At 38.1% G+C, this 23,381-nt stretch overlaps 2 protein-coding genes and 1 long non-coding RNA gene across 9 annotated transcripts in view; 2 read left to right on the top strand and 1 right to left on the bottom strand.

Annotated features, from left to right (window-relative positions):
* ranbp10 (RAN binding protein 10) overlaps positions 1–15,306 on the bottom strand; it is a 34,965-nt gene extending 19,659 nt beyond the window's left edge. For all 4 annotated transcript variants that reach the window (XM_040132350.1, XM_040132346.1, XM_040132348.1 and 1 more), the window contains exons 1-3: positions 14,928–15,306; positions 7,807–7,918; positions 1,992–2,044 (exon numbers count right to left, since the gene is read on the bottom strand). In XM_040132350.1, the coding sequence (XP_039988284.1) occupies positions 1,992–2,044; positions 7,807–7,918; positions 14,928–15,126 (364 nt within the window). In that variant the 5' untranslated portion in view covers positions 15,127–15,306. The remainder of the gene's footprint in view (positions 1–1,991; positions 2,045–7,806; positions 7,919–14,927) is intronic.
* Positions 13,736–16,671, top strand: LOC120792939. Of its 2 annotated transcripts, none has more exons than XR_005707905.1 (3): positions 13,736–14,556; positions 16,191–16,299; positions 16,535–16,671. It is a non-coding gene; the product is annotated as an uncharacterized LOC120792939 (long non-coding RNA). The 2 variants fall into 2 exon arrangements; XR_005707906.1 differs by lacking the exon at positions 13,736–14,556 and adding an exon at positions 14,758–15,002.
* Positions 16,672–16,836: 165 nt separating this feature from the next.
* tsnaxip1 (translin-associated factor X interacting protein 1) lies at positions 16,837–23,017 on the top strand. Of its 3 annotated transcripts, none has more exons than XM_040132352.1 (8): positions 16,837–16,932; positions 18,188–18,384; positions 18,659–18,800; positions 19,067–19,269; positions 19,409–19,522; positions 20,328–20,437; positions 20,704–20,827; positions 21,102–23,017. In XM_040132352.1, exons 2-8 carry the CDS (start codon positions 18,352–18,354, stop codon positions 21,189–21,191), a joined length of 816 nt encoding a protein of 271 aa, XP_039988286.1. In that variant the 5' UTR covers positions 16,837–16,932; positions 18,188–18,351; the 3' UTR covers positions 21,192–23,017. The 3 variants fall into 3 exon arrangements, with proteins under 3 accessions (XP_039988286.1, XP_039988287.1, XP_039988288.1); XM_040132353.1 differs by having other exon boundaries at positions 19,103–19,269; XM_040132354.1 differs by having other exon boundaries at positions 19,106–19,269.
* Positions 23,018–23,381: the final 364 nt, after the last annotated feature.

Genomic DNA, 23,381 nt, shown 5'->3' on the forward strand with positions numbered 1-23,381 from the left:
GTAATTTGCTTATCATGGGTTCCAATGCATTTGGAACCCATGATAACACTGGGTTATTAAGTTTGAAAGATGTTAACCACACAGACAGGGTCCAATGAAAGACCCTATTTAGTTGCATTATGGGAAGTGTAAGATGATGGAATCAGCATTTTGGAGGCTTAAAGGTATGTTGAGTTTATGACTGCTATTAAATGTGGGTCGCTGTTTTATTTATATTGTGTATGTGCATGAGCGCTCTTGCAAGTTACATGCTCATCTGCTGATGGAAAGTTGGTGATGGCAACAAACGTAGCAATGCACCAACAAAGGCAGGGAAAGAAGAAGGCTGCTGGTTACACTCAAACATGAGTCTAAAAAATGTACAGTTTAAATTATTACAAATATGTGCGTTGCGAAATTAAGAGAGAGAAAATTTAATCACATTTATCAGATCTCAAGGTTACACACAATGTATTTTGGTGGGTAACAGTGAATTATAAACAAAATTTTGTTTTGTTTACAAGAGAACTCCACCAGGCACCTTTGACCCAAACCAGGGACTAAAAGTCAAGATATCTTGGCCTCTGATGCATTGATTAGACCTTTTTTTTTAAAAATATACATATAAGTGAAATACTAAATTGCTTGCATGTGTTTTTAAACCAAACAATATGTTTTGCATAGTTTCGTGCTTTCAGCTTTCAATAATCCAGTAGGATTTAGGTTTTACGGTTAATATAAGATGACATGTACAGTATATATACTGAATCACATTTAATAATTCATAATAAAAAACTGAGATAAAATTTACCCTAGCATGTTATTTTTGACGTGGTGAAATTGGTGTGACAACACCGTTAGATATGTGGGAAATACATTCACTAAAATGTCTCGTAAACAAAAATGCATATTATTTTCATTTCATTGGGTATGGGCTAAGGCCCAGGGCGTAAAAATATTTTCTATGTAAAATACTGGGCAATCATTACAAAGTGAGAGGCAATGTTGTTTTTTGACTGATCAGTCTGATGTCAGATGCAAGCTCAAGTCAACATCACCTGTCACTGATCCATATAACTGCTCAGTGAAATATCCTGACATGGTCTTTCTGCAGCTGTCAGACCACATACAATTAGTATAGCAACGCCACAAGTCATCATCTCATCCTGCTTTTCCTCCCCAAATCTCATAAATGTTGGCACACTGCCAGCTACTTTCATGTATCCACAAAATCCATTTCCGTTCACTTTCTTCATTCTTCTCATCTACCTTTATATCTTGTCTCAACAAACTCCACACATGCATCCACCAAACTATCATCCATCCACACCATCACTCCAAATACACCAGCTCCAAAAATATCTACAGCCTGAATGAAAACAATGAATCAGGACTAATAATCAACCCTTTTCCAGTGTTTACATTTTTGATAAGAAACCTCCCTATTGATGTTAAATCTAAAGTAAACCAACCACAGTCACAGCATTGTCAATGTTTGATTGTAATCTGAGCCAATGGGGTCGGAGGGCTGGAACTGTGGGCCAATAAGTAATTAGAAATGTTTAGGCTCAAGGTTTTGGCCAGCCCCTCCAGAGTTGCTTAATTGTACTGTGCAGACTGTCCTGTGTGTAACCAAAACTGAACAAAAGAAGAGAGTGCTGCAGGATATCTTTCTTCTCAACTTGCCAAGTGCTGGTCCGATCTACTAAGTGGCTGGAATTCTGGCTCCAGACCAGCATGCCAATGCTATTGCTGGACATTGGTGTGATGAAGTACTGGCCATACACTGTTCATGTTGATTAACCTTGATAATCCTTTTTTCACCGCATCTTGCTGATTGCTCCAACCAAAGAATTTGTCATGTTGTTCTACTGGTTTTGCATCAATAAATTCTGACATCCACTCGCCCACTGTAACATCCTTAAATTAATTTCAGTATTGATCTATCAAATGTCTATCTGTCCATCCCCCTACTTTGTGTGTTATGTTGATATCATTTACATGTTACTCACCAGGCAGTCTGTTCATGTTGACTCCCTGGGCAGACAGGCCAATGCCCATGTACCTACAGACGAGAAGAAAAATCCAAACTTCAGTAGATTTTACACATTACGTACCATGCACCCCCATTTAAACATATTTGTAATCCCTTGAGAGTATCAGCTCCTATTGATTCCTGCAGTAATGTAGGTATTGAGGTGTTTTGGTATTTTCTCAGGTTAAATTTGAAAAATATTCTGATAGAGTTCTGGATCAACTTTTAATGCATATCAGGCAGAGGTAACTTTGAACACACTGTCTTTGATCTCCTTTCATATCCCAAATGTCAGGACTAGTTATTGCAGAGTGTACTACCTCCGAGTTAGAGTTTAACATTAAAAAGGGCAGCAAGAGTTGAAGCTTAGGGGTTAGCAGTGACATCAGAAGTCTGTCACACCAGGATAAGTGGTTGGCCTACATCCTTATCATGTAAGCAAGCTTACAAAAGCAACAGAAAAAATGCTCTTTGCTCAATTGAACGAGTCATCAGTATTGTCAGTTGAACACATCTGGCGTAGTCTCAGCTCACTTTGGCACATGCTGATGTCATCACTCAAATCTCAGCAGTAAATTTGTGATCTGAGCTGAATGGATGACCTTATTCACAAGTTTCCTGCTTTTCACTCAATGGCCATTGAGCCTTTGTTGCTGTTGTCACAGCCTTGGTTGTCACAGCAACCAAGGCTCTAGATGGGAAGATGTTTTGAGTTCTGTTTCTGTACCAAAGTGGTGGACCAACCAATACACCAATACCAGCATCCCTCAAGGGAAAGGGGTTATCCAAGTCATGAAACTGATAAAACCAATGCTCAAGCAATGGAAACACCCAAAGATAATCTGTTGAGAGAAAACAGCAATAACTACAACAGAACTCTTAGACTATGCTTTGTATCCTATTACAATAAGTGTTTCAGTCAAACTAAACAAATCTTACTGAACCTTTGACCAGTTTTTGAGATGAAACCTATGCCGAAAGAGCCTGTCAATGGCAATTTTTCACCCACTTGCTGTCTATGGAAAGTTTTTCATTAGACAGTTTATTAATTGCCATACCACTAATGTAATTAATGGCATGGGTCAGGTTAGTTAAAATCAATAATATTTGAACATAAAATGGCTATTCACATGGGTAATATGGAGTATACCATGGCCAAACATTACGCTGAAGCCAAACAGGGTTCATTATGTTTTAAGGAACTTTACACCCACAGAGAAATGTTTTCGATTGACCAACAAAATACAAATCAACAATGTGTATTAAGTGGTGATTTTTCATTTAAATCCTTTTTATAGTTGTTAAGGTCAAACTAAAATTAAATTTTATTTAGAGAAGAAATCAGTTTATGGTGTTGATTGATTTGTTTACTTATTTGGCCAAAATTGTAATTGCAAAAATGAAGAATTTTAAGTTTTATCTATTGATAGTGCCCCATTCATTGTGTGACCTCAGTACTCCTTATGTTATTCCGTTACTTTGTATGATACCCAGTACACTACTGTGCATTGTACTGCGTGTGCTACTGCGAGTGCTACTGCGTGTGCTACTGCGTGTGCTACTACGTGTGCTACTACGTGTGCTACTACGCGTGTGCTACTGCGTGTGCTACTACGCGTGTGCTACTACGTGTGCCACTGCCTATGCCACTGCGTATGCAACAACATGTTGTGATTCGAATCATAGGTTTATGTACAGAGTGCTAAGGTTACAAGTCTATTTTTGTGTTTGGGCACTACATCTAGCCCATGAAGGAGAGACAGCAAATGCTAATTAGACCAGTCCTTTCTATGATGTGTAACAAACACAGCAAGTGTGCAGAAGCTTGACAATGGTACTTAGACGGTGTTTAAATAACATGAAAGAAAAGTAACATCTAGTGGGAATAAGTGCTAATGTTAACCAGGCTCCAGACTGACCATTTAGTCAAATTTTGCAACAATTTTTGGAGACAGTGCTACTAAATTTTATAACTTGCAGTCCCAGTGCGGCTTGTATGCACCCCATATTTTTCCTCTTCTTTAAGTCATTATTGTATATCATGTGAAAGTCTGTGTACTTGTACCTTTATCTTTGTGAGGACCTGTTTGAATTTTAGAACTTGGGAGTGAGGACATTTTGGCAAGTCATCACAACTTTAAAAGGCTATTTGAGGGTTAGGATTTGGTTTTAGGGTTCGGGTTAGAATAAGGTTGGGGTATGGCTACGGGTTGAGATTAGGCATTTAGTTGTGATGGTTGAGGACAGGGTAAGGCACAAGTATGTGTGTGCATCTCTGTCATTGGCTACGTTTGGGGACAAAAATCAGACTAAAGTTCAGTTCATTTGGATGGCTTGTCCAAATGGAGACAAAAGCCATGTCTCAAACTGGGAAAAATATGATTATGGATCGGTGGTTAAGGTCAGTGTAAGAGATAGGGTTAGGCAAGTAGTGGTTATGGTTAGTGTTAGGGTAAGTCTCGAGGGAATGAATGCAAGTCTATGTAATGTCCACAAAAGTGACCCAGGTCATTGTGTGTGTGTGTGTGTGTGTGTGTGTGTGTGTGTGTGTGTGTGTGTGTGTGAGATAGAGAGTGATTAGATTGGAGAGCTAACATGTGGCTCTCATCATCATAACAACAAGGGTTTGGGACAATTCTGCACATGATGTCATCTGCCTGTGTCTTGTCTGTAAGTTATCTCGCTCTCGCTCGGCTCTTAGGTGACAATGAAACAAACTATCGATTAATTTTTCAACAGAAAAGATCATTCAGACCCTCCTGTGCCGCTACAATCAAAAATTTCTGATGAGGACAATTCAGACGAGGAATCAGCAGGTGATCTTTTGATGAAAAAGTCAAAGACCTACTTTTTCCAATAGGAATGGCTCATGCAGTTTAAGTGGCTAAGATAGGAACAGATGAAGTGATGGAACTGCAGCAACTCTGCCAATAGCATTGGTGTCTATGTATGTGCAGTGAAGGAATCCCATCACTGTTGAATTCTGTTTGAAGTTAATTCAGCTACTTTGGGCAACAACTTCAGGAACAGTGCATGATAACACCTATTCTGGGGGGAAAGAGTTAGTACTGAGTGTACTCTGGTCAATATATCAGTACAAGCAATAGTATCATAGTGTAATGCAGTCTGAATTAGGAAAGTCAGCCTTTTGTTTTAATGCCCCAACCTCTTGGAACAAACTTCAACACACTGTAAAAATCTATTCCCTAAAACCTTATGGGCAATTTAAAACCATGATCACAACCCTCCCTAACTAATTTTATTACTTCTTGTCTGTATTTCCATCTTTTATTATGCCTACTTGTAACTGTTTCAATCTTATTTTATTTGAGTAAGGTCTGTATTTTATAGGTTTTTGGGGTTTTTTTTTACTTATTTTGTTATGTTTTATTATATTTATTACACATTTCATTGTTTTATTCTGTTTTGTTTGCTGCCTAATGTAATCTCGGCATCATTGAAAATGAGGGCTATGCTCAATGTATCCCAGAGAATTAAGTAAAGGTTGAATGAATGAATGAATGAAGGAATAAAACTGTGAAGGAAGATGTGGACAAGACCATTTTTGCATTACTGCATGTAGAAAAAGGTTGCTTTAATTTGCCGACAAAAATAAAATCTCTCTGATATTAGTTTAAAAATATATCACCCAAAACCACTAAATCATGGTCAAAGAGGTTATTCTGCCTTGCACATCTGTTAGATATTCTTTTTTGATGCACATGTGTAATGTCCTTTTCCTGTTCCGGGGCAAATGTCACATTGAGATAATTCTGATTCAGCTAAGATGAAGCTTTTGATTTTGCTCTTGCATAGAAGCTTTTCAGGAGCTTTTCAGATTTCAGGAGCCAGGGCTTGTTGCTAAGGCTGCAATTTTTGGGTTGTTACATCCCTATTTTCACTGACGCAGTAGATGAACAAAAATTTAAATATCTACCACTGCTGGTGCCACTCTTTCACAGCTGGACAGCTGATGCAGATATTGGCAACAAGACTGCTGTTTTTATATACACTCAAGGTAATGGAAATGCTGCTTAAGCAAGTTTATAAATTTGCAACCCATCAAAGTGACACAGAAATGTATGACCCTAAAAGAACAATCCCAAGAAACAAAGATGAGTAAAGATAAAGATAAATAGCCTGAATACATTAGAATACACATGAAATAATATTTTATATTGGTGCTGACAATTTCACTATATATATATATATATATATATATATATATATATATATATATATATATATATATATATATATATATATATATATATATTTTCCTATCCCGTATTTCTAGTATTTCCCTTTCCCCTATGCCCCCTGTGCTGCCCTGTCTGTGTCTCTCTCTGTATGTGTGTGTCTGTGTTGTGGATGTGTCGCTCCTATCACTCTCACAGCTCACTGGTTTCTGATCAGCCTGCCCTGCACACCTGCAATCCATCTATCTCTCATCAGCTCAGCAGTACATCAACCCCAGTTCTTCATGCATTCATTGCCAGATCATTGTTTCAGCCAAAGTGGTAGATCCCATTCTCAGGCCACTTAGAACTGTGCATTCTAAGCTTTGACTCTCATGTTGTTTTGATGCAAGTCTGCCTTTTTTTCCTGCTCGACCATGATTTGCAAGCCACCAGCTTGCCTCAGCCCTCTATCTTCCAACTACCATAATCATTCCTGAGAGCATACTATTAACGTTTTCTTATTCATTCTAGCTCTGAGTCTGTGTCCTGCGTTTGGGTCCCCCGCGTTGATCGTAACATGAATCGGTTGTAGGCATATCAATCATCATATAGCCTAGGTGTGTGGAAATCTGTGAGGCCACAAACATGCTTGCTAACAACTGTTGGATTTAGCATTGTCATATACTAAAATTTACTCTTAAATGTTTGAATTGTTAGTTCGCTAGCACACTAATGTTAGCATGTTAATTATAGCCTGACCAACACTGGATTTGTGGGGCCGTTGGCAAAACTGATTTTAGGGAGTAAAAAGTTGTGATATCAATATATCGGCCAATATTTTTTATATTTATACGCACACACTTTTTCTGCATTATGTTCTGTAAAATAAATGTTTCATATCGGCGAATATCAGACGACATATACACTGATACCAATATATCTGCAATAAACCAATATCGGCCAATAAAATTGGCCCCATGAGAGCCCCAAATATATCGGTTGGGCTCTAATGTTGACATTTTAGTCCAGCAGGTTAACATGTTGATGTTTAGCATGTTAACATTTTTTATTTTAACTGACAGTTAGACATCTTAGCATGCGTCAACCCTCATGGCAATCCTTCCAGTAATTTTTCAAGACCAATCACGCAATCTACAATGCAATCCCTAAAGGCAGTGTTCAGTTTTCAAACTGATGAACATGAAAAATAAAAATAAATAAAATAAAAAACAAATGAAGCTTCAGGGAAATTATTGCTAATTGATAATTACTTATTATTTGTTGCTAATGGCTAAAATTTCCATACAGGCAAATACATGTAACAATGATAACATATTTACACAGTAACTCCTGGCGCTGTGTTTGATTAGTATTTAACAATATGAATGTCTCCTTGTCTTCCATTGGACCTGTACATGAAGCTGAGACTTCATATAGTACAGACAAAGAAAAGCTAACATCAGGAATGTGGAAGTTGATGCAGTTTTAGTTTTGTTTGGGTACAGTGACAATGTTATTAGAGAAAAACTGACTGATCCAAGGCTAGGAAAGGGTTTCCCTGGTATCATAGGACACATGCACTGAAGCTTGTCCAGAGTTCTTTCTTCTTACCCATCTCGACCTTTGCTGACAATCTTGACTTCAAAGTAGTAGATCCCACAGGCAGCTGGGATTGGGTGTGTGGCTCGCACTGATGCTGCGTCCTTGTGGTTCTTACCATGGCCTGCAAGAGGGGAAATACAAAATAATGAAAAATATATACAATATGCAATTTTATGTGAGGCATAAGTCTTCTGTGTAGGTAATAGCATCAACAAAGTGCCTTTCATACAGCTGGAAAATGCACTCTGAAGGTTAGTGGTACCTTTCAGTTTCACTGCAAAGAGCTAGGCCAACATGTAAGTAAATTAACCTGTGACTTCCATTATTATTTAACCAGTAAATGGAGCTATAGAATAACATTGGGCCTCTATTTGACTACTGATACTGTACTATACCAAAGCTGGTAGAGGAGTCAGTTTCACCCTAATGTGTTTGGTTGGTGGCTAAGTTTAATTACCAAACCAGCAGAGGCAAAGCCAACTGTAAAGTACTTGTAAAAAATTTATGCATTTTCTACATTTCTAAAACCTAAGATCCATAAATTTAACCTACGAACAAATTCTAAGCCATAGATGTGAATATGGCGTCCAATTTGGCTTTCAACAGACTCCTTCATCTGAGTATGCCAACAAAAGTGGAGAATCTGATCCAGTGGTAAAGGTAAGTCTATTTAACACAGCCTGCCTGCTGACCAAAGCCTGACTGCCCTCTGTGCAAGCCATACCATTGCACTGATGAAGGGCCACTTGATAGTCGTGTAACATTGTTATGTTCGGACTGTTACTTTACTGATCTACTGTACTTTCATCAGCTTTCATTTTTTTAATCCTACACTTCCAAGGTTGTTATTAATGAACAAGTTTGTCATACTTCATTTTCTGGGAGGTTTTATCAATCCACATATCAGATAGTCATATCTAACTCTTTGACTCTTTATAGTGGGACCTCCAATGAATTTTTGGGGATCAGTCAGGCACAGATGAAGCTCAAATAGTGATTTTCTTCCAACAATCAATACTTTTGTTAATGTGACCTTTCTATAATAAGATTAGAAATGGCATTGATTTTTGTGTGTGTGTTTGTGTGTGATGATAACACGCTCTATATACAGTGGATGTAAACAATAACAAGATGTAAACAACAGGGTCATGGGGCTCATGTATTGTGTCTGGACCACTTCAATTCAATCACAAAACTCATTACATATTCAGATGGCTGCTTATGCAATCCCTCGAGTCCTGAGAGACTACTGTGTTCAGTAGTGTGTTGTATAACTGCAATTTAGCCTCTACAGTAAGCATGTGCATCTTTATCTGTTGCATGTGATCACACCATTGAGTTCACCTGTCGTGATACATAACAAGTCATTATGAGCTCTTTTTATGTGTGTGTATATGTTAATGTATTAAATGTAGATAGGTTATAACCGTAAACGAAGCATCTGGCTGTCGGCAGACACCTTGAGGCTCTTGCTATTCGCGGTTGTGAGAGAGAGAGAGTATGGAAGCTCCAGCCACTAACATACAACCATCTGGGATCAAGAGATATGGTAATGATCAAAAATACTATTTGACTGAAATTTAGCTTAGTGTTTTGGTCTATATCTATGAAATACTGCATTTTTTAAATTTTATGTAACAATTAAGATCGCAGTGATATCCCAGTTCATTAACTTATTATCACACCATGTACAGACACTGTTTTGTGATGCAATTATTCCCTAATATTATTATGGCTGTGGAATTGCGTTAAAGTACATTTGAGTTTCCAAGACATTATTAATACATAAATATAGACTTAAACTTTTGCATCACTGTCATCAAGGAAAATCAACCTTGCCTGCTCTCATATATATTGTGGTACCAAGGTCTGTGTGTTGTGTGTGTTTGCAACTGTCTGGTCCAGTGGTTGCAGCAACATTCATACCATCTATTTTTAGCTACTTCTCGTGAAAACAAGTCGTCAGTAGGCCAAGAGGTCTCTTTACAACTGCATAGATGGGTAGGAGAAATGACTGCTACTTTTAACAACAACAGTCATCCCACCTCCTAAATGACACTCTGAAATTAGAAAGAAATTCTATGTTCATATATCAGTCTTATGTAAGGAAAAAATTTTTTTTTCATAATATCAGGTGACTAGGATAGACTGTCTAAAGGTGTAATAGAGTCATATGCCCCCAACTACAGTGTCACACATTTCAGCTATTATGTGACATCAAACCTCTCCACCAGAGGTCAAGGATCAAAGGTTAATGTTCTGTTCTTCTTACCCCACAGCACAGCCAGACCTTAACTGCTTGTTAGCAAACCAGTGGCCCCACCTCAGGTTCTATCCTTGGTCACAAGCAGCTGAAAGTGCAAAATCTATCAGTTCAATAACAGCAAGTACAACAAAGCCCACATCGTCACATTGCCCTCTCTGTCAACAGCAGCAACAGAAGAGTGAATAGCGCTATGTTTCTCATGAAGAAAAGGTGATGATCCATGCAGATCCTGGAAGAATTAGACGATAAAACTATGTTGGCTAAAAGCTATGTAAGGTGAAAAAAAATCATTCTAATGGCTAGAATAGGAGATATTGGATATTGGATGCATTTGAGATCAGTGGTGATCAATGTGATGTAAAAGTTTCACCAGGATCATCACCATTCAAACGGTTTTACTGTAATTTTTTAATATTATGCCTTCCTCACACTCATACCTTAGTCCTTGCATTGATCAAGATATCAAACTCTAGCAGATGCAAACAAAAGATGACAACCCCTTGTTCTGATTGCCACCCCAGATTAGCCTGTCATGCAAGGCTCTATATTGCCTGTAAGTGTTAACATGTTTAGTCTGCACTTACAGTGAACTCTTTCTAGGAAAGGCCTTTTTCACAACATTGTGTCATGTCACAGAATAAGAAGCACAGGTGTAAGCACAGGTGACTTGACCAAGGACACAGTGACATGTAGACAGGCGGAGCTAGGGATCAAACCATCAATTCTGTGAGTTATACACAACACACTCTACCTACAGGTGCCCTCTATGTTAGTAGTAAATAGAATTTAGATGGCACTGAATATCATCACGACATAGGTGTATTATGTAACTTAGGTACAGTAGATATGGTTTAAAACAATTGAGTGTTGCTAAAAATAGTGGTCCAAGCCGTACTCCAGACTTTTTATAAGAAATTATTTTGTACAAATGATCAAATGGACAACTGTATCATAGAACAGCTATATACAAATCACTCCTCCTACAGTAGCTTCACCTACTGCCTGCAATGCAGTCATGTTGAAAAACTGTTGGTAAAGTAGAACTTTGATGAGCACATAACTTATTTCTAACCTCAGGCAAAACTTGAATGTTACTTTTTGTATCTGTAGTTCCTTTCTTTTTGACTGTTCGTTTCGGTAGCGGTGTGTTTGATTGAATTGGACTAGTCCAAAGTCACTAAAAATCAGCTGCAGAAGAGGCATCTCTGGGATTATGGACCATTAGGGCTGTTACTATGAGCAATTAGGTCCTTGTATAACTGGACAAAAAGCTTTGTCTTCATCCTTGGCACTTTAACAAACTTCCTCAATAGATGGACTCCACTGAGGTTCTGCTTTGTCATCTACTCAGTCAGTGATTCCCAAGGATAGAATTTTAAGGCACAGCCAAGGATTAGAGGAGGTCCAGTCCACTCTGGTGACCTCAGGATTGCCTGTCATGTTTTTGCAGACGATGTGGTTCTATTATTGGTGTCAGGCTGTGACCTACGTTACTTTTGGAATGAGGGACAGCAGCTCATGGTTCATCTCAGAAGAAGGTAAATTATCCCAAGGGATATTGAGTGAAGTGCTGCCACAAGTGCAAAGGCTTAAAGCTGCATATATTTAAATTAAATTTCATCATCTGCCAATGTCTATGAGGATTTGCACAAACCACCAACGAACATCCCAAAGTTTTTGACCATGCAGACTATATCCACCAACATAAGTGTAAAAACATTTGTCTATGCAGACAACCAATGTAGTATAAGGAGAGGCTTAGGCGTACAACTGAGGGAAACATGGTTAAAAATGTTCTGTTGCACTTTGTTGACATGCACTTTGGGTAGACTATCAGGACAGGATCAAAAAAGCAAGAGGCTAGAATGAGTTTCCTTCTCAGTAGCCAGCGAGCGACTACTGCTATGTCTGCCACTAGGTGACAGTACTCCATAATTTGAATGGTGGCATCAGGGCGCAACACCACTGCCTTGGCTGCTGGCTACCTCTCACCCTACCAATTACCTGAACCATGTGCAACAGGTTGCTACTATCCACCTACTCAAATTTCATCCATCCATCCATTAGCTATACCTCTTATCCTTTGAGGGTCGCAGGGGGGCTGGAACCAATACCAGCTAACATTGGGCGAGAGGCGGGGTACAACCTAGACAGGTCACCAGTCTATCAGAGGGCCGATATATACAGGGAGGTATGACAGTCTCAGTGTAGGTAATAATTTGAACTATATAATTGAGTCACTGAAAGATCAATGAGATATTTAAGTTAGTAAAAGAAAGACTGACCAGTAGACAAAGAGAGAGATTAAGTTGTTAACAACTTTATCTTAGTTGTTAAAGAAGCACATTTGTCTTAATAAGAAGCATTTTTTGTCTTGAACATGCTTTATAAATAGCACATATATAGATATATATGTAGATAGATTGACAATTATTAAAAATGATATACCTGATAGATATAACAGCAGGTTTACAGTATGTTTCTCCAACATAAATGCACAGAAAACTAATTTGTACTTTTATTCATGTTCTTTCATGAGTTATTTATTTCTCATCCACAGAAAACCTTTAATCATCTTAGTCATCCTGGAGGACAATCAAAGATGCATTGGCTGCTAGCCAGTCTATTTTTATTAGCTACTTTCCCATTTATTTGAACTTGGACCCCACTGTATACATCAATGTATACATTTATTCATACTTTAAAACATCACAAACAACACCATAAGGTATGCTACAGTGCATTAATTATATACAGAATGTTTTACTCCCTATATGTAGCCCAACCTATCAAGCAGTGGTTATTTACTTATCTAACTCTTTCGACTGGGTAGATTAATCTGTGTCTGTGCACAACAGAACTAGGTAGATACTGTCTGGCCTTGAACAGAGAAAACTAGCACACTGGTCAAAATAGCATCCAAACCACAAGGGGGAAGGAAGAACCAGGAGGAGTAAAATTATCCTACAAACTAAAGAATAGGCCAATTTATATAGTCATCCCTGAACAATTGTGCAGTGTCACTTAATCTGTGGCCTTTTCATAGAAATAAAGACTCAGTGCTCTACACAAACCCAACATGAAAAGACATGTCTTATCTTAAAACATACATGGGGCCATTCATCATTTTTTGCCAATGTCACAGCTGTGACAACTGCATGGGTAATTCTAGACAGAATGCAAGGATCTCAATAAAACTGATAAACTGTAAAGTAGATGAACTTTTGCCACAACTCTATTATGTCCCATCTTTCACAGACATCAACATGAACCACAACAGCATCCACAAAAAATATCCATTATGTACATCAACATCACTAAAAATCAGAATGTAGGCTTATTCAAATTAAACCACTGTTCAACAGCAGCAACCTGGTCACCTATGCATTAAATAATCTGTGGGTTATGTCAGGCTATCTGACTGAGAGTCTCTATTTAAACAAATAGGCCTTCATCAGGACGATTACTACGTATGTGCCAAATAAGCCTTTCAAAATGGGTTACACAGCCTGTCTGCATCCTTTCATCCTCTGAATTTTTCACTGATGTAAACAGGCAACTGGGCCCATAGTGGCCTTGCAATGCCTCTGTGGAGATTTTTCATAGCCTGAAAAGCAGGACTAGCATGCCTGCTACTGGGGGGCTGCCCTGACGTGTCGCCTGACGAAATATAACAGAGCAGGCAAAAGACTGAGAACATGACTTCACACAGATGTCACCTTGTCTTTATTTAGGAGCTGGATACGTAAAATAATCCAGCTGACAGACCATTCTGACAGTTTTTAGCCAACTGATTAAGTGACTGACTGCGCCGTCTGACGAGAAAAGTTGTCGCTATTGAGAAAATGCTAGTCTTCCGATAGCAGGGATTTATTACAAGATCCGCACATTTGGCCTAATGTGATGCGCAGAGGCCTCCTCCCTCGCAGCAGCTGTTGAAAACGAATTGGCTGCCTGGTAGAGGTTGGACATGAGACTGTGGTTGTGCTCAGGGCACATACAGATCTGAATGGAGCTGGACCGGTTGCTTCCAGACTGGAAAAAATGATTTACGAATTCTGGAAAAGACTTCCAGAACACTGCCACTGAAGTCACGCGAGAAAACACAACAATGCCATTTTTTATTCTATTTTGGTGCTTGCTGTGGTCAAAAACTAAGCAACTGCGGCATTACCCTCAGTGCTACATTGTAAATGGTTAACAAGTTTGGCTTGTGTCCATCTTGTAGCCTGCTTATCACACTGTTTTCAACACAATATTAGTCACAAGGAGCAGCTAGGTTAGCTAACGTTAGCTTGTTAGCCACAGGGCTAACTACTGTACTTGCTTAAGAGATAGCTTGCTGTTGCTCGCTCCTGTTTGTTAAATACCATTAGTTAGCTTATTGGCAAACCCCTGGTTGCGTCGTTATTGTTACAAATACCTCTAGTACAAACCATGGAAAACGTCAGATGCAAAGGTCAGTTTACTGGAGGAAAATAACGTCATAAACGGTAAATAAACAAAAGGGAACCGTGCTGTTGAAGGTAAATTTCAGTGTAAGACTAATTGTCAGGGTTAGCGAGTTCACTGTCACCCATTTAGGCATTCCTCTGCTCATTTGTGGAACAAAGCAAGGTTACAGGACAGGAGAAGCAGCTCAGACTAGATTTATCAGGACTGCACACACACATACACAGTCAACATAATCGCATACCGTGTGCGCGCGCGCTCGTGTGTGTGTGTGTGTGTGTGTGTGTGTGTGTGTGAGCGACTGAAAAAGAGACCACCCCCCACTGCAACAACACAGTGACAGATTTGAGAAGAGACCCTCTGGTGCTGTGACTACTTGTTCAGACCCATCAGGGCTGACCCGGTATCTAACCTTTGTAATGGACTCGCAGGTTGTTCTGTGACAGCCCAATGTAGCTGTATTTATCCTTGGGGCTCCAGGATCGAGGTAAAGGGGTCTCTTCCTCGTTCACAGCTGGGTAGAGCCGTTTCAGCCGCTCGTTCAGCTCGTGCTCCTGGTAATTTAAAGCAGGATCCCCTAACGGCAGGCTTCCCATTCCAAGCTCTGCCATTTTTGGCCTCTGTTTTGTATCTTATTGTTCGTTTCTTTCTATCCAAAACCCCGTCTCAGTCCGCTGGAGCTGTAGGCTGAGAGTGAGAGGGACTGAGGGGAGAAAATAGCAGCGGTGTGACATCCCCGGATAAGCAGCAGAATGTACTCTAGATGCTAACAGTGCCGTGTGGGTACTGTAGTTCAGCTGCACGCTCGCTTTTATGCTAATGTCTCTAGAAATGACTACACAGCTTCACTATGGGGACCCTGGTTTAGGGGTTCCCACTGAGAAAGATAGCTAGGAAATGTAGTTTTTCAGCTTTTAAATTTACAGGCAGTTTGTTTTTAGAACATTATAAAATTTTATCTAATTTCTTATGTTATCCATACGTGGCATGTGCATGAGAGAAAGCCGAACATAAATATATTTGCTAGCTAGATGAAAATGTATTGACAGGTTTAATATCCCCATTATTTCCAGATGTGGAATTTGGTGTTTTTCTTATTTTCTCTTCTATCACTTCTATATTGCACAGCAAGTCCTGGAAGTTGCAGTTTTGTGTGACATTTATAAAGTAGGTTACCAATTTGATTATTTATTTATCATACATTTGTTACTGGCACTACTCAGGGTAAATGGCTAATATGCAGGTTTAAAAACTGCACTTTTTCATGGTTACAAAGTGTCTATATTCTATTTACGAGGAAAGTTTTTTGTCTTATGCAATTTGTAAAGTAATTTGGCGCGCCACGGTGAACTCTGGGTCTTGCTGCGTGCCCCGTACTCGTTACCATGGAAACTCTGCTACAATGCTATGACCTGTGATGCCAAACTCAAGTTAAAAAGAGCAAGAGCTTGTTATGTTATTATTTAGCCTTCATATAATCACTAGAGATGTCACCGCACAAAGATATAAAATTTCCACCTTTAACGCCGTCTTAAAAACAAAAGCAAGTGATAAATAGATTGCTATATAAAGATTGTAACTATTGTATTATTACATGTATATATCGTGATTAGCGTAACTAGCTAGTTAAATTACAATGTTAAACCTAACTTATCTCTGTTCTTGATTATTTAAGACTGACACGTGACCACAGTATTCAAAATTCCACTATCCAGACATCAGAGGAAGGGCAAGAAGGAGAAAGCGCTGGTACTGTTTTTGTCCAGCCATCTGCAGCGAGAAAGGTAAGCAAACCAGCAACAGGTTGATCAAACCTGTGATGATTTCACTCATGGTTAGCTTACTTTATGTTACTGAATATGAATAGTAGCTTAGGTATTTTGATTTCTGTAAAGATGATTAGTCAAAATAGCTAACCACTAAGGGGGGTACCTTTTCCACTGTCTTAGCAAAGTCGAGTACTCATCTTGCCCTTTGTGTGTGTGTGTCTGTGTGTGCGTGTGATAAACCCTGCCCTAGTTGTGCTGGGCAGGAAGCGCTTACATTTATGCAGGCCTGGAGAGAAAGCCCCAACTGCTGATGCACCTGGAGAACTATGTGAACAAGGAGCTGCATACTATCAGCCCCAATGAGCCAAAATTCCAGGAACTGAAGCTACAGGTGCTGTGGTTTATTTTCACAAAGAAAAAACAGAAAAAAGTACCATATATACACTACCATACAAACCATACTACCAGAAGCACATTCTTTGTTATATTAAATATAGATACATAAAGAATATTACATGTCACCATCTGCTTTGGCCACAGGTCTACCGTGATGTCTTTGGTTGTTTCATCAAAGAGTTCAAAACCTACCAACCCCTTCTATCTGCCATCAAAAAGGAATATGAAAACACAGGTCCTTGGAAAACACAGGTCAGTAGCTCTGTGAGTAAACCTGCGTTATCATTTTCTTCTTAAGAAGAATTACCCTAGTATACATTAATACTCTTTTGAATGGATTCTGTAAGTGCTATAAGATAAAAGGAACAGGGGCCTTTAACATTAGGAGAAGTTAAGTTCAACAAAGAGTTAGTTCTGTCAGAAAAATTCTGTCTTTGAGGCACATGAGAAATAGCATACTGCCATGCTATGGAGAATTGCTTACATTTCTGTAAGAGAATGTTCATTTGATTCACATTGTGTCTATGGCGTCCACGTAAACCAACATTTTTGAAAGCAAATCTGGGTAAAGAGGTTTATGAACGCAGGGCCATATTGACAAATAGTGTAAACAAATAAATGATCAGACTCTCAGAGAAATGCCCTTTTTTTCAATAAACTTGTAGACAGTTAATGTAGTTTGGTACAATCTAAATAGCACTGATAAGTTGACCTGCTAGCCCCTATGATCTTCTATGAGCTACATTTAAGACACTAGGCAGGAAAAACTTAAAACATTGTAAAATTAGAGCAGTTAAGATAAAAATAATATGAGGAATCAGTCAGAGCCAGGTTACACAGTTTTCTAATTATTTATTTTAATAATAGAAAATATTTAAAAAATTGTATTCTGCATCAAAATACATAGTGAGTGACAATCATGGGAGACATTTACAATTTAAAGTGCAGTACTTCTTGAGAAAATGGCAAAAAAAATATGACTCAAAGTTAAACAATTTCAATGAAATTTATAAACAACTTTATGATAAATCTTGCATAATAACAGACAAACAAACAAATAGGACAAAAACACAATCTCCTTGCGGAGGTTAAAAGACTTAATCACTGGAATAAACTTGAATTTATATTAGCAAGTATAGTAATTGTATATAACATATAGCTAACATTTCTAAGTTTTTTTTTTTATTAGTGATTAATCTATAATATTTTTATTGAATTATTCTATAGTCATTTAGCTTTTAAAATGTTTAACATAATGACAAGTGTCCACAAGTTCTCAGATCATGAAGTGACTGATATCTTCAAAGTGCTTATTTTGTCAGTCAGAAAATCGTAAACAGTTAAATTTAAAATTACACAAAATGAGAAAAATAAAGCAAATCTTTGAGTTGGAGAAGTTTATTATAGGACTAATTGAATAAATCAACTGTCCAAATTGTCATCAATAAATCGTTTCAGCCCAATATTTTGATTATAGATCCTTATCATGCGTTATACATCTGTTCAGCCTATCAGCAGGCTCAAATCCGAGAACTGGAACCACTGCGATCCTATCTAAGGTTGGTGACAGAGGAATGTGACAGGAAGATTCAAGCTCGCTGAGGAGAGGAGCAGGCTGAGATTCGAGCCTTGAAGAGGGAGAAGCAGCAACTGCAGAGGGACATTCAGGCCATGACGGAGAAAGAAAAGGCCATGCAGGCTGTGGTACATTACATAGTTGTAAAGTGGTGTTCTAGCTGCTATTTATATATTAATTCTTGTAACTTTTTAGTGAATACAACTTGGTGTGATTAATTTCCACATGAATTTCTGATTTTCCATTTTTTTTTTTTATGTACAGAACTGATCTCATACATGTGTGTGAAAAATCCCTAGCATCGAAGCATGTTTTGTTTGAAGTTCAGTTCAGAATATAAGGTCAATGGTAGATTATCATTATCTTGCATCAGTCAGCCCACTGTCTTCCATTCCTCTCCAGGTGGAACATCTGCAATATGAACTGTCCAACCAGTATGTGAAGTATCGGGAGGAGCGTGATGCCCGCAAGTTGATGATCTGGCAGCTCAGTGACCTTAAAAGAGCCTCTCTGAAGGAGGTCCACCCTGCAAATAAAAATACAGGTGAGCCCAGGCAAGAATTCACATCAGTGTTCATTTAATTTTTTTGTTGTACTCCTTTAGAACCTTACCCACTGACTCACTATTTCTGGTCAAGGCTCTGTTAAAATAGAGCCTTAATAATAGATTTAAAAAATTTTCTCTGCCTTTAAAAAATAAAGCATTTAAATACTAAGCAAAAATATGATTCCTGAATGATACCTTTTATGTTCATAGTTTATGAATAAGAGACTCAACCGAATATCTATATATAAACATCCAAAAACAAGTTTATTTTGTTCTGAGTTTTGTTTGCATCGTGAAAGAAGAGGCTAAGGACCCACTGAAACTACAGCTTGCCCTGAAGATGTGCCGGGAGGACCTGACTAAGGCCCAACAGGAGCTCAACAAGATGAAGGCAGAGTACTGGGATGTTGTGCCACGACGCAACTGGGACACCCTGCAACAAACACACAAACAGACATTCCTTCAGGTGGCTCATATAGACAAATGTACTTTACACACAGTATACTCATGCATACACAGAATTCAGTATTTAAAATCTAAAACTTTAAATGTAAAATCTTCACCATAGTCTTGTCTTTGCATTTGTATTTTTTTCTGCTCTCCAGTTGAAGACGCTGCAGGGTGACTTTGATCAGTTGAAGAGCGAGTATGTCACCCTGCTGGAGCTCCTTAAAACAGGCAGAAGACAGGCTGAGACACATGACTCCACTACTGAACGGGTACAGTATGTTATACCAATGGTTTCAAAAGTGGGCACAGCATGTTGTGGTGATTTTGTGTGGAATTGTGTGTCTCCAAATTGTACAGTGAAGGTGATCATGATCAACAACCCCAAGAGACCCAAAAGACCGTTAATATTTGACCTTGTATATGTGCACAAATTTGTATCAATAAACTATACTAATAAATATATAAAGGAATAGTTCGACATTTTGGGTTATAAGCTTTCACTTTTTTGCCTAGAGTTGTATGACAGGATTGATATCGCTCACATATCTGTTTGTTCACTTTGATGATGAAGCCAGCAGCAGCTTAACTTATGTTAGCATAAAGACTGGAAACAGGGGAAAACAGCTTGCATGGCTCTGTCTAAAGTTTTAAAAAAATCTGCTTACAGCACCTATAAAGTTCACTAATTAACATTTTATTCCTTTTTTCATCTATAAAAAAAGAAGTGTAAAAATGACAAGTGGTGATTTTATGACGGGTATTATCATTTTAAAATTCAGTCCCTGAATGGATTCAACAAACAAGATATAACGTGTCAGTTACCTTTAGGTTCTGGTAGGCAGATTTATTTATTTTTTAACCCTTTAGACAGATCCTGGCTAGCTATTTTCCCCCGTTTCCTGTCCTTATGCAAAGCTAAGTTAACCATCTCCTGGCACCAGCTTCATATAGAACAAACAGATACAGTTTAAGACATGTATCAATCTTTTCATCTGATTCTCAGAAGAAGAGAAAGTAAGTGTATTTTACAAAATGTGAAATTGTGTACTTAAGAAGCTGTTTGTTGTTTTTCAGATGGATGCGGGTGGGTCTGAAGAGCAAAGCCAAATTCAGTCCAGCCAGCTAAAAGAGCCAATCAACTCTGATACCCCTGAGAGACACACACTCACTGTCCAGGAGTTTAGGTTACATAAATCAATGCACAAAAAAGCACACACACAACTGCAGTCAAGTCAAGCCAGTTTTATTTAAATAGTCCAAAATCACAAATTTGCCTCACGGGGCTTTACGATCAGTACAACATACTGTACAACACCTTCTGTCCTTGAACCCTCAATTCATAAAAGTAAAAACTTAACCATTAAAAAGACCTATAGATAGATGAGTTGTTCTCTGGTGCTCTGTTTCTATGTCAAAGGAGAGTTGTTTGTGTACATGTGTGTATGTATAGGGCAGTCCTGAGGACAGTGTTTCCTCTGAGGTCAAATGAGGAAATAGATGAACTTGTGTTGTCAGTTAAGAGTGAACGGGACAGAAGCAATGACATCAACTCCTCCCAGAGACTCAACAGCCTGGTACGTACCAGCAGGGGTTTCACCATTTCAGTCTGATGTTACTTGATGCAATTTACAAAATGTGACTCCCAGCCCACAGGGTATATGGTAATGAAAAAAATCCTTTTATTAAGCCTATTTGTTTAGTAAATGTGACCACCTTGATTAATGTTGCCATTATAGTGAAGAAATGTTAAATATTTTTTTATGTCTGTAGAGACACGAAAATTACAGTTTTGATAGCCTCCCGCTCCTTATCTAAAATTTTGCTCTCATGATTTTAATGTTCCAACAGCTTGCAGAATCTGGTGTGGCAACCTTACCTCCAGCTCTTGATCAATCAGAAGAAAATGCTGCATCAAATAATTTTCCAGACAGAAACTGATATGTCATAGTATGCATTTTATTAATTAAGAACGTAGTCTACCTTGCCAATTTAGGGACATGTAACCAAAAAAAAAAAAGGTGAACAGAACATTAATTCATGAATCACAATTTATTGATTGTCCCTGCAACACATCAACAGTTCCTGATATTTAAATAACTGTAAATGTATGCACAGTAATATAGCAGTATGATTGTCTTTTATTACTGACCTAAAATAAAACAAATGCCATTCACCTCCATTGTAATGGGACCAGAACTCCAAAACTTGCCAAACAAAATTGAAACAGTCAAGTATGCCATGTAGAATGGGTTAATGTCATCCTGCCAAATGCAACATATCAAAATATAAATAACTATAAAATATGATTTTTGGTCATTCAGATGGCTTTTTTTATCTGTATTTGTCTTGCACTCAAACTATTTATCATAAAATACATTTTAAAGGTTCTCTGTGAAGTTTTCATGTAAATAAACAAAAAATATGTTTACATTAAGTGTTACTCACCAAAATGCATCATGTGTATCCTTGAGTTCTAATAAATGTGTTGAATGTATTTCCTTCCTCACAAAAGCTGATTTTTTTAAGTATTTTAAATCTTGCATTGTTCACATCCATGTAAACAATCCATATTTACTAGCTTGCAGCCTTCTTCTTTGCCTTCACTCACACATCGCTACATTTCTTAGTGTGTTGCAGACACCTGTAGATCACTGGAACAGTGTCAAACCATTGGCAGGACTGTGTATTGTGTACATCTGTACAAGTGTGCAAGCATGCGCATCCTTGTGTGTGCATGAGAAAAGTAAAACTGGACCTACACGACAATGTCATAGCGCTACTACAGGTAAAAAACTCCACAGGGAACCTTTAAAATCCACTGTATTTGCCACTTTGCATGAAATTTTATTTTACCTGATACCCAGAGTTCTACATTCAATCCCAGACTGTATGTGTCCGCGTCTGTGCTAGGCAAACCAAACTTGACATTCAATGCACTCTGCTTTAGACAACTCTTTACCTGTTACAACCTTCAGCGCATGTCTTACTTAACCAGAACAACCAATGTGACAATTTCCTGTTAAAGTAACCCTGAAGACCCTCCCAAAGCCTCAAGCCAAGGCAACGGAGTTGGATGTCAGCACATGGTAGAGCACTGTTTGATTTCGCATTATTCTTAACAAGGTTCCAATTGGGGCACAAAGCCTTTAGTCACTGGAGGCCTGAGTCTCACACAAATCCAAGAACTGTTGGTTCATAAGAGTGGGAGTGGAGACTGAAAAAAATCTCTATGCAATTCTGAAAAATTCAAATCCTACAAGAACATAACTTAAACATGGACAGAAGTGGACTGACAAAGGTCAGTTCTCACATAAAGTATTTGGATTAAGATGATTATATTGAGTAGCTGACATACAATACTGTACAAAGGAAGTGCCATAGGGACACGTAGTGTCAACAAATAGATGATAAGACCCTCAAAGAAATGCCCTTGATTTTTTTTCAATAAACTTGTAGACATTTAATGTAGTTTGGTACAATCTAAATTGCACCAATAAGGTGACCCGCTAGCCCCTATGATTTTGTCTGAGCTACATTTAAGACACTGAGCCAGAAATACCTAAAACACTAAAATTAGAGCAATTGAGATAAACATAATATGAAGAAGTAGTCAGAGACAGGTTACACAGTTTTCTAATTTTTAATTTTAATTATAGAAAATATTTAAGAATTTTTAATCTGCATCAAAATGCAAAGTGACTTTCATGTGTACTTACTTTCACCATAGCCTGTGAAACATTAACAGCTCACAATAACGATTCTTGTGAGCAAAAAAACAAATAAAAAAACAAGACAAAAAGATGTGTGTGAAGCTTAATTACTTGAGTAAGCATTTATGTTTGTATTACTTACAGCTTGGAAGCAGATTTCAGAACATAAAGTGAACATAAAGGACTGTATCTGCATGAAGAAAGTAAGGGATCCTACCGGGCTCTGTACCCTTGAAGTACAGTAAATGGATGACTGAGCTTTTGTCTCACAGGGATTACTTTTATGTGTTTACTTCATTATTTCAAACTTTGGCCACATTTAATATGAACATTATATATATTACAGAAAATAAGGAAATGCATAATACTGTAGGTCCCCCTTTAATGAATGCGCTGTTACTGATAAAGTGGCCACCCC

The sequence above is a fragment of the Xiphias gladius genome, chromosome 8 (genome assembly GCF_016859285.1).
Source record: "Xiphias gladius isolate SHS-SW01 ecotype Sanya breed wild chromosome 8, ASM1685928v1, whole genome shotgun sequence".
Taxonomy (NCBI): domain Eukaryota; kingdom Metazoa; phylum Chordata; class Actinopteri; order Istiophoriformes; family Xiphiidae; genus Xiphias; species Xiphias gladius.